We start from the raw sequence: 12,229 nt of genomic DNA on the forward strand, positions 1-12,229 counted from the left end.
TTAAACATTAAACCTGAACTCCTTGTGCTGACTGGTACTGAGTAGGCTAATCTGTGGGAGAGAGTGAGGGAGAAAGAGAGAAAGAGAGAAAGAGAGAAAGAGAAAGAGAAAGAGAAAGAGAGAGAGAGACATTAGTGCTTTGCTATTCATCACAACATATGTTTAATTTTGTGTAGATGGATATTTAAATCTAGTCTGCACCATTAGCGGCCAAAAACCACTTTGGAAATCAACATAAAAAAATGGTACATTTATTGTAATAAGGCGTTCCAAAAGTGACCACTAGAGGGCAGCAGACGTCCAGCTTCTTCCTAGCAGTTTGCCAGCAGCCCCTCTTGCTTTCTGAGGTCAAACTTTATCAGCAGTTTTGTTTCTACCTGCCTACATTATATCTAGTTTTTTTTATATATACCTGCATATTGCTTATTAGCTTTAATTTAGTATGAAGCCTAAGAGAGAAAGCTCTGTTATTAAAGTTGTATGTCATTAATTAAGAGGGCAGCATGGTGGAAATGTGGTCAATCTGTGTTTGACTCTCAAACCTCTCACTCCAAGTCAGGTGGGGTAGGCTCCAACTCACCCTTTTGAGGACAAAAAAACACCCAAGAAAAGGAATGAATGAATGCCTGCCTGCATCTTTTGCATATATTCCTTCTTCAATGTTGTGTTGGATTGTTCATGAACGAGTCGGCTCTTTGAAGTGAATGACGGGAGCCACCTCTTAAATACGTCTTTGGTATTGAAAGAGTTAAGCAAACAAAAATCTAAGTTGCTTGATTTTAACGGCCGCTAACACATTGTATGGTCATAATAATATTATATTGTTATTAGTATGATATTGTTATTAGTATGATTTAATAATGATGTAATTAATTTAATAATAATAATAATAATAATAATAATAATAATTATTATTATTATTATTATTATTATTATTATTATTATTATTATTATTATTATTATTATTATTATTATTATTATTATTATTATTATTATTATTATTATTATTATTAAATCCTACCCCTCCATCTGGTACTTTTACAATCATTACATTTGTTCCACTTTCCATAATACAGTTTAAGTTTTTTTGTTGTTGTTTGTAATAATAATAATAATAATAATAATAATAATAATAATAATAATAATAATAATAATAATAATAATAATAATAATTATTATTATTATTATTATTATATTATATTATGATATTATGATATTATTTTATTATATTATATTATTATATTATCATATTATTATATTATAATATTATAATATTATAATACTATAATATTATTATATTATTATATTATTATATTATTATATTATTATATTATTATATTATTATATTATTATATTATTATATTATTATATTATTATATTATTATATTATTATATTATTATGATATATAATTATGATATATAATTCTGGTATAATTCAAGCTGGATAATGTGACATGACTCTTTGGCCACATTGTTGATTTTGTCGTGGAGAAAGCTCAGGGCAAGGACTTCTGTAGTGACCCTTCCCTCCGAGACTCCAGTCTCCGGTCCGGCCTCCACCCACACACACAATCACACACTCAGAAAGACATTTGCGTGAAGGCAAAACACAACCCACTTCCTCACGTGAATAGAGGGTCCCTCCAGTGGCCCCTGTGCCCAGGGCCACGTCATCTGCTGCCGCATTGCATGTCCTCCACCTTCCAGCACAAGCAGAGATGTCATAGTCATGAAGATGGAGGCTACAGAAGACAAGTAAACATGTCCACTTGCATGTTTTCATATGTTGAATATTTTACATAAGCTACAAATATTAGATTGTGTTATAGTCATATGTCATCATAATACATACAGTATGTTTTATTACTGGTAAGAACTGTTCATAATTTGACCTGAATAGCTTACTACTCATGCCACCACCACTAGTACAGTACTACTATGTACAGTCGTCCCTCGCCATGTCGCAATTTTTGCATGTTTTTTTTTTTTTTTTTTGCTGTTTCATGGTTATTAGAAGGAACTCTCCTAAAGGTATATTTAAAGGTACTTATTTTGTGTTATTATGTCTACCGTATTGGGTGATACCAGTGTAGAGGTAGTTATAGGGCTGTTATTTCATATCTGAGGGCTCTAATGGTCATAAAACATATTAAGAAGGTCATAAACATGAAGGCTGTAAATAAAAAAAGATTACATTTTTAAAGGACTCGTCCTTTATGGAAATTCACTTATCATAGTCGGGTCTGGAACCAATTCACCTTAATCTTCTTACTGTTTCTTCTCAGGGAGACAATTTTAAGATCCATCTTGGGCAGTGGTTCTCCATTTGATCATAATTCATCATGTCCTCCTCGGGGACAGAGCCCCCTCCCCCATTTGAAATAATATTGAGAACCTGATAATATTTATTTGATCTGAACAAACCACTGTATGAGTTGCTGGCACCAGACCTACCAACCAGGATCTGGAAGATCTAGAAAGCTATTGGTCCATTTCCTTTCCGAAGCAGTTAACACGGACTCTATGATCTCAGGGAAGAAGTACATTTGAAACACTTCTATGCTAGGACTACGTTATGCTAGCCATAGCATTTCAGTATGTGGAATCAAACTATGGAATGGATTGAGTAAGGAAATCAAACAATGCACAACGATGAGCCAATTCAAGAAACAATACAAGCAGTTGATGTTTGCTAAATCCAAGGATGAAGAGTCTTGAACCAGTCATGATGTGCTATATATATCACTATATTGACACACACTATGGTACACATTATGGCATTGGATGCTCATATCACCGAGTACGAGGTACGAGGTGCATTATTAAAAAAAAAATTTAAAAAAAACCTTAAACTGTATTATGGAAAGCAGGAAGTGAACAAATGTAACAGTTAGGGATTGTAAAAGTACCAGATGGAGGGGTAGGATTTAATAAGCTTTGCTTCTTCCTACTCCTGGGAACTGATTATGGGATGCACTCAATTGGAATCTGATGCATGTTCAAATGAAATTAAACCATTACCATTACCATTACCATTACCATTACCATTACCATTACCATAACCATTACCATTACCATTACCATTACCATTACCATTACCATTACCATTACTATTACCATTACCATTACCATTACCATAGTCTACGCGCTGAACACTGTGCATATAGTTGTGAATCTCAGCAAAGTGAACATGCCAATGCACACATTCATGTTTCAAGTCCGAGTCCACGGCTTGAGGGTTTAAGGCAAAAAGAGGCTAAATAAAGCCTGGAAGCTACTAAACATGAGCTACCTCATTTGTATCTGCTCATTATGCTCCGTTCTCTCTGAAAGAGAAATTAGCCAGAGAAAAAAGCCGAAATGGAACAGTCGCCAGACAGAAATAATAATGGATGCTGAAATAAATGACACTCGAAAACATTTGTTGGAATGAAAAGGCCCTTCACACCCACTCTGCACCTCTAGCTCCGTGTGCATTAGAAAAAAAGGCTGAAAAGCAAGATCAATACTTGTATTCTCTGTGATTTCTCAAGTGTGCACCAAACAATGTTAGCTGCCAGTGGGGGGGGGGGGGGGGCATGAAGCATTATGCAGCAAGGGACACACAGGGAGAAGCAGGGAGAAGCGTGGGTCTGGCACAGATTTAATAAATGACTTCCCCCTGCCTGCCTCAAGCTGTCCCCAAAGGACCCTCGTACAACCTGGGATGATCCTCAGCGCTCTGTGAGAGGACCCCCCCCACCGCCCCCCCCCGTCCTCTCCCAGGCTCTTGTCGACCCATGGAAGATGCTTTTTTCTCTAGAAACAAACAAAACACTGCAAAAACAAACATGGATACCAACTTAACCTTCCATACTAGTTCCTTCCTTTGTGTTTTACACAGTATTGGATACATACAACTACAATATTGTAATAAATGTTGTAATAATTCCCTCTTCGCATACATGTTTATGTAGTAAAAATGAGCTGGAAACCTCATATTACAAATATAAAACATAAGATGGCCAGAAATATTTCAGTATTGAACAAAGCAAAATTTGTTCTCAATCAGAAATCACTCCACACTCTTTATTGCTCTCTGCTTCTACCATATCTTACTTATTGTGTGGAAATATGGGATCATAACTATAAAAGCAATCTTCACTCGCTAAATGTACTGCAAAAAAGGCCAGTAAGGATAATTCATAATGCCGCCTACAGAGAACATACTAACTCCTTATTTCTAAAATCACAAATACTTACAGTTAAAACTAAAAGTACCAGATGGAGGGGTAGGATTTAATAAGCTTTGCTTCTTCCTACTCCTTTTGGACATGTGGAACTGGGAACTGATTATGGGATGCACTCAATTGGAATCTGATGCATGTTCAAATGAAATAAAACCATTACCATTACCATTACCATTACCATTACCATTACCATTACCATTACCATTACCATTACCATTACCATTACATTACCATTACCATTACATTACCATTACATTACCATTACATTACCATTACCATTACCATTACCATTACCATTACCATTACCATTACCATCGTTATTATCATGGAATGAATTATCATTCATTCATTTTCTACCGCTTTTTCCTTTTACCTAGCATGTTTTTGGAATGTGGGAGGAAAGCGGAGTACCCGGAGAAAACCCACGCATGCACGGGGAGAACATGCAAACTCCACACAGAGATGGCCAAGGGTGGAATTGAACCCTGGTCTCCTAGCTGTGAGGTCTGCACACTAACCACTAGACCACCGTGCCGCCCACTACCATAGTATTAACAAATATATGGAACAACACAGCAGCAACAGAGCCAATGTTGTAATATCAGTCAGCCATCAACTGGGGTTCGTGTAGCACCAGGGACAGGCGGACTGCCTCGGTTGCTGTGGCGGGACATCGGACTGCTGCCAAGTCCCTCCTGATTTGGCTGTAATTATCCACGCCGAGCGTTGTTTGTGCATGTAGACATGAACAGAAGCTTGTTGTTTGACTGTGTGCGTGGATCACCTTGGAACTGGGCCTCTGCAGCTGCGTGTCCTCCGATACGGCATTCATGTTTATCGCAATACAATCTGCAATCATGTTTGATTCATGTTTGAATCATGTTTGAATCATGTTTGAATCATGTTTGAATCATGTTTGAATCATGTTTGAATCATGTTTGAATCATGTTTCAGGGCGACCATACTGGTTACTGGATATTATAATCACTGGTACCACACAATCACCACCCTCTTCCTCCCAGCTAGTCAGGCTTCGCAGATCTCAGACGTTCTGGTAAAGGTTTTGCAGGTGGTGACCACAGACCTTGTTCTAGCTCAGGGCTGGGCAAACTACGGCCCGGGGGCCACATCCGGCCCGCCAAGTGTTTGAATACGGCCCGCCTGTTCTTTCTAAAGTATTTCATTTAAACTCAACATACAACCTGGCATCACGGCTTGAGCCAACCTTTTGATGGTGGAAGTAGCTGTTTTATCAATTTTGTTATTTGATGTGGTCTGTCGTTTACAAAATTCATTCATTCATTCATTTTCTACCGCTTATCTTCACTGGGCTCCAAAATGATTGTTTGTCTATATGTGCCCTGTGATTGGCTAGCGACCAGTCCAGGGTGTACCCCGCCTCTCGCCCGAAGACAGCTCTTCGGCACGTATAGACAAACAACCATTCACACTCACATTCATACCTATGGACAATTTGGAGTGGCCAATGAACCTAGCATGTTTTTGGAATGTGGGAGGAAACCGGAGGGTGGAACTGAACTCGGGTCTCCTGGCTGTGTGGCCTACGTGCTAACCAAAGAAAGCATTTCCTTTCAAACAGGAGAGGAACCTGTACCCATTGAAGTTTCTTCAGCACTTTTATTTGCGTCCTTTTAGAACTGTTTGTGTACTCATAGTTTTCGTTCACCTCCATATTTTTTTGAAACAGGGAATGCATTACAGAATCACATTTACTGCAACTCCTCTAGGCGCTATAAAAAGGAAATTTCCGTGAAAGAAAAATAAAACCAATAAAGAAAGGCGACAAAAACAAAAACCAAAAGAGTGGACATAATCAGAACCCAAAATCATTTCAATTCAGCAAGCCGTTGAAGGAACATCATGTTCGACTGTCATTTTTGCACAGAACCATGCAAAGGGGGCAGGGTGGGTTTTTTTCTTCGTCTTCTTCTTCTCACTTTGGACCATTTACACTAGCCGCCCTCAAGACATGCCGTAATCTGGAGAGCGGAGGGAGGCTCTAATTAGTGGTGCTGAGATAGGTACACTACATATTTCCATTGTTGTGTATGGGTGTGCAGCATCGAGCTAAAAGTCAACTCATTTTCATACAAACACACACATAAAACATATTTCCGCTCGCTCTCTGAACATTCTCCTTTTTTTTTTTCCCACGGTGTTAGTATAAATAGAAAAGAAAAGGTTTTGAAAACATGTTGCGTAATGGAGGCAATGTTATGCATCATTTGAAGACGTTTTCTTTTGATTTCTGGAGAGGAATGTATCTGAAAAGGGAATGCAATGCTGTATTCAGACTGTTAACATCGTAAAAAAGCTCTGAAATTAGTAATTAAATAACCCTCTACTATTTATACATTCAGGCACTGAAAAATCACATGTCAATATGTAACTAAAAAAGATAGTCGCTCTCATTTTCCCTTGGTAAGAACAAGGAAGCTGAAACCTTGAAGTTGGCAATTGTGTAAAGTTTTCCTACCCAGTAGTAATGCCATATGCATCCCCTTTAGGTGCATCCCTCCTTCAGGTGCAGTCCAAACACTGAGCTCCGATCGGAGCGCCGAGCCTCTCCCGCGGCGTTTGCCTGCCTGACCCAAAGGAAAGAATCCAGGACACCAGTCTTCTGAAAGGGAAATCCAAAGTCTTGACGTCTTCCGTGCCACACTGATTCCCACCCTCCCCGTCGTGGTTAAGGACTCTCCGGTGTGATAGCCAGCTCTCACCCCAGCGACCCTGAACTCAGTCAAATTTTAAGGGCTTTTACAAAAAAGCTAACTTGAACAGCCATACAATGGCTAAAACATAAACCATATCTCTACTTTATCTCGGCTTTTCAGTCTTTATCTTTTGTTTCTTTTTGGATTTTTGGATGCATTTGTATTTTGTCTCCATTTCTTTTTTTTTGCGGTTGCGCTGATCCAATCCTGCGCTGAAAGGCTCAGTCACAGGGGAGAGAAACTGGTTTTCATTGGTGCTATGGGAGGGCACGAGGGGAGGGAAGGGCAAGGAGGGGGTCAGAGGTGAACATATGGGCTCCTAAACAGTCCATCATTGGACTAGGGATTAGATGGATTCGGAGGTTATCCACTATCAGAGGAGGTGTGTGGTGCTGTGGAGGGCGAGCGCCGCCTGCGGGTGGTGGACGTCCAGGATCGCTCTGAGCGTTCGGAGCGCTCTGAAGCTAGCGACGCGGGCCGAAAGCGGTGAACGAAGCCGTCCAGGAAGTCCTGCTGCTGCTGGGTTATGGCTTGGGAAATGAGGCAGGGCAGCGCCTGCAGGCTGCCTGTCACCGAGTCCAGCTTGTCCTCCAATGTGCCGATGCGCTTGTCCAGCTCCTCGCTGCGCTCCTGGAGCTCTGACACCAGGTCGTACATCACATTCTGGGTCTACGGAGAAACATGCATTGGAAAATTGTTATTTATATCAATGGCAGCTAATCTTGGTCACAATGAGACCGTTTTGGCTTACAGGTTTGCAGGTACTTCCTGTGTTTTGGTCCTTTCCCTCTCTTAGTTCCTGCTATAGTCTCAGAACAGGTACAGTCATCCCTCACCACTCTGCCGTTCAGTTTTTGCTGCTTCATTCGATCTCAGTTTTCTCAGTATCTCATTCCAAGTGTTTGTCGTGGCTATGACCAACGTCTGTCATCGACTCTCAGAGTCACAATGGCTTACTTTCACTCAAAGATAGCCCTCTGCTTTTCATATTGTTTTCACCTCTAAATGCAGTCTATACAGGCGAAACCTTTCCTACCTGATCTGAAACTGAGCATAGACATTCAGTGCGATTTATTGATTGAATAAACACCATCGGACATCTTTTAAGTTGTGCAGCCGATCCAGGGTAAAGTACCTGGAAATAAAAGCTGACATGTTCTCTGGTGGAATATTCATTTTTAAATGTCAAATTCAAATGTTCTCAGTCTACAGCAAAAATAAACAAATGTTACTTCCAGTGACCGACTTAAGCTGATTCTATTGTAATCGGCTGTGTTTGAACACTTGTCGTTAGATTAAATCTCAATAACATTAGCAAATAAGTGTTTTATGTAACAATTTTCCATTGTTTGCTTGAATTCTAAATGTGACTCCATGCTGGAAGAAGGCCCAGGAGAGAGAAGAGACATGTGCTTCCAGCAAGTCAGCAAAGATTTTTATCTATGTGCCGACTTAACAACCGGCTTCTCCATTTATAGCCAGAGAGTCTTTAATGTCCCAAGTATTAGCTTCACGCTACTCATCCAGCTAATGGGAGCGTTTTTACTGTCAATGCACACATTCCGCACATGCCAGCGTTTCTGCGCGTGGTCGCAGTGTACATTGAAATGTTTTGACGTTGTCTCGTTACAAGCTCCCGTCATCTTTTACACCGCAATAATGTCTTATATTACAGAGGATGGCCGCTGAACTACAGCACATTGCACACAGATGGATCAGATGGTGGAGCAGAGGAGGGGCGAGTAAACACACATTAAAGGAGATGGCCTTGTGACCTTCTAAAAAGCACACACTGGAGTGGAAATGCCACCCACATCAAATGGGGCTGCAGACTGGCACCTCCCTTTGAACCGAGTCTTTTCTCCGCACTGGTGGCTGACCTCACGTTTGCGGCAGGGAGGCTGCAGGAGGCTGCCCGGGCAATCATGGTGCTCACTCTCTGACTCCTCAGCACCCTTGTAAGAGCTTCTCTTTGCTCTTCAACTTGGAGAACATGATCTCGCCTCCTGGAACTCACTGTCGGTGTTCAGATACTGTTGCCAGTGGCAACGTGGCTCCTTCTTGGACCAACAAAAAGCAACCCTGTCAGGATTATGAAATTGTCGGTCTGACTGTAGTGTCGGTGGTCGGCCTTTTAGCTTCAAGCTACACATCAGTCATAATTAGCACCCACCAAGTTGCTGCACCAGTATGCTGGAGCCTATCCCAGCTGTGTTCGGGCGAGAGGCGGGATACACCCTGGCATAATTAGCGCTGTCTTTGGCTAAGTCAAATCTGATTTGTTAGATTTAGTCCATACTCGACAAATACACGATATTGTTTTTTTTTTTTTGAAGAGCACCGCTAATGGCCCATTTCAGATTTTTTTTTTATGTGATTGAGTCCAATAGAAAAAGTGGTCCTTAACGTGTTTGTGGAAATTTCATGGATTTTGTGCAGTGGGAGTTCTCCATCCATACTGTCATGATCTGCACTTGTTCTGGTTTGCTGCCCCCCTGTTGTCTCTTTTCTGTCCTGCAGTGGACTCCTGCCTTGTTCCCCTGGTCTGCACACTTGGTATCTGAAGCCTATGAACACGAGGCTGGGTACACCCCGTAATGATCACCAGCCAATCACAGCAACGGGAGTGAATATTTTCCTAGTCATTTTCTTCCACTTATCCAGCTCCGATTCGGGGAGCCCTGATCCCCAGTCATCCCTTCCAGTTCCACCGGGAGGACACCAAGGCATTCCAAGGCCAGCTGGAAGACATAATCCCTCCAGCGTTTCCTAAATCTGCCCCAGGCCCTTCTCCCAGCTGGACATGCCCGGAACGTCTCACCAGGGAAGCTTCTGGGAGGCATCCAGAGTAGATGCCCGAGCCACCTCAACTGGCTCCCCTCGATGTGAAGGAGCAGCACCTCGACTCTGAGCCCCGAGCCACGCACCTTATTAACTGATTCCACAGTTGGTGTATAACTTGCTGCTATTATTTTAAAAAGGTACATTGATGAGTACCTTTATCCAAGTCCCGCATGGTGATACACATGCCCCCCTGATGAGGATACGCAGCACAGAAATGTCGTTTTTTTCTCCCAGTGTTCCCACATTATGAACCGAAACCCTGAATGAAAAGCAGGCTTACTGTCACGCCCTGTGTGGGTTTGCACATGACAGTTTATGTTTGAGTTTCCGGCCTAGGTTTTGGTGTCCGTTTTGAACTCTTATTTTGTATTTAACTTCCTGTTTTGCCCTGTCGTCCTTGGTTGCCTTAATCACTCACACCTGTCCCTAATTTGTGTTTGTATTTAGTTCAGGTGTGTGCATCTCCCCTTTGTGGGATTATTGTATAGTTTGTCCATCAGCTAGTTGAGTTGCCTTTTCCTGCTGCTGCAATTAATGCATGAAATAAATATTATTTACCTGCATTTGGTCCTGCTCTCTGCATCCTGGGGTCGAACTTTAAAGCAATGAAGCCGAACCGTGACACTTACGGGCACCTCATGTGGTCGTGGGGGTCTGTGTTGGTGACCCCTGATTTATGGTATATTCTTTAAACTGCTGTTGAATTTGAGAAGCTGCCTCCATTTCCTGTTTTTTTTGTTACCATGGCAGCAAAGTCATAATGCTTCCTTGTGTCTGTAATTATGCCCACACACAAACAAAGGACTTTTTTTGTGTGGGTTTATGTGTAACAATAACGAGTAAAAAGGCAAACACCAACCTCTAAATTCAAATTATATTCTTCTCATCTTGGTTTGGGGGTTTTTCATTTTTCGCAAGAAGAGAAGAAGACTATGCAGTTTTCCGTCGCCATATTGGGGTTCACCTTTCGCCGAATTGTTAAAAGTGCAATTTGACATGTTTTTTTAACAGCACGTGAACGTGCACTGGCATTTGCGTCCTTGTGGTGTATTATAGTGATCTAACGTCGCTCTGTTGGGTGTGTCTGTTAATGTATTGACCACTGCTACCAGCAGAGGGCGGTGTATACTCATGTGAGACTTGAAGACGTGTCCAGACGAATCGAGCTTGTCTGAGCCGTCACCGGCTTAGCATACCGGCACAACAGTCCTGATTGGCTAAGGGAGAATACGCACATTGAGTCCTGCGTTCTGATTGGCTTTAGACCATTGTCCATCAATCTCCTTCGTGTCTACCTGTTTATTTCCTGTTGTATGATAGCTAGCTGCTACCAATCATTGTGAATAAAGGCAGAAGTTACACAGCTGTATTTAATCTTCGGTTCACGGAGGACGAGGAAAATACTTTAACAACAAAATCGCTCCAGCCCAAAGGCGTCAGGACGTGACGTGCGTGAGTCACTTCATTTCTTGTGTCCAATCTCCTAAATTGATCATTAAAATTCAAATGAAACTTGAACTTTGAGAGTGGAGAAACGTGATAAAATGTTAATGACTGGCTGACAAAAAGTGTGTTTCACAGCCTTAAACATATATAATGTACAAACATATCGTAGGATACTTTGCGGGCTACCCCCAGCAATATTTCAAACAGTCTGACTCCGGTATCACCATCCTCAAAGTTGAGGTTATTTGCTATTTTAAATACTTGGAATGTTTTGGTCAGTTTCTACTCCTATATTGATTATTCTTTTATTACTGTTATTTTTATAGCTATTATTGAACTCAGAATTGAACCTTGAAGCTGGAGGATTGGCTCCATCATTTCCAACAAGAGTGCAATACTGTAACTGGGAATACTGGGAACTGCTGAGATACTGTACAGATGCTAATATCTTTTTAAAAACATTTTTAACGATACCATCTGGCCCTCACAGTTTCAGCCGAGAAAGATTCTGGCTCTTGGACTAATGTAATTGTGGACCCCTGAACTGAACCATAACATTATCAGGATCAAGGTTGAGTGTTTTCATTTTTCTTTATGTCTTATAGTGGTTAATGTTACCTTAAGTAACAAATTAGATGAGTGAGACATCCGAGACGACATACGTATAATACAACCATAAGAAATATGACACTTCAACACTTGTCATTAAAATAATATTTTTCAGAAAAAAATCAAAGATAACATGATTTTTTAAATCTAAATGAATTAAAACAAAGTAGATTTCAGCTGCTTGACTGCTTCATTTATCACCATTGCATAAAAAATAGCAAAATAACTTTTTTTTGGAGCATCATAACTCTTACTAACTTTATTAACTTGCCCAACCTTTCAGAAACTGTTTGAGCCAAGTTAGTATCCTCTTCCCATTGGTACCTGACTCCGGTTTAACTGAGCAGCGCTTAACATTAAGTTGTC

The 12,229-nt window shown here is 40.8% G+C and overlaps 1 protein-coding gene across 2 annotated transcripts in view; it reads right to left on the minus strand.

Annotated features, from left to right (window-relative positions):
• Positions 1-5,653: 5,653 nt before the first annotated feature.
• Positions 5,654-12,229, minus strand: part of kcnn1a (potassium intermediate/small conductance calcium-activated channel, subfamily N, member 1a) — a 67,409-nt gene continuing 60,833 nt past the window's right edge. For both annotated transcript variants that reach the window (XM_058066529.1, XM_058066528.1), the window contains one exon: positions 5,654-7,633. In XM_058066529.1, the coding sequence (XP_057922512.1) occupies positions 7,328-7,633 (306 nt within the window). In that variant the 3' untranslated portion in view covers positions 5,654-7,327. The remainder of the gene's footprint in view (positions 7,634-12,229) is intronic.

The sequence above is a fragment of the Doryrhamphus excisus genome, chromosome 3, assembly GCF_030265055.1.
Source record: "Doryrhamphus excisus isolate RoL2022-K1 chromosome 3, RoL_Dexc_1.0, whole genome shotgun sequence".
Lineage (NCBI taxonomy): Eukaryota > Metazoa > Chordata > Actinopteri > Syngnathiformes > Syngnathidae > Doryrhamphus > Doryrhamphus excisus.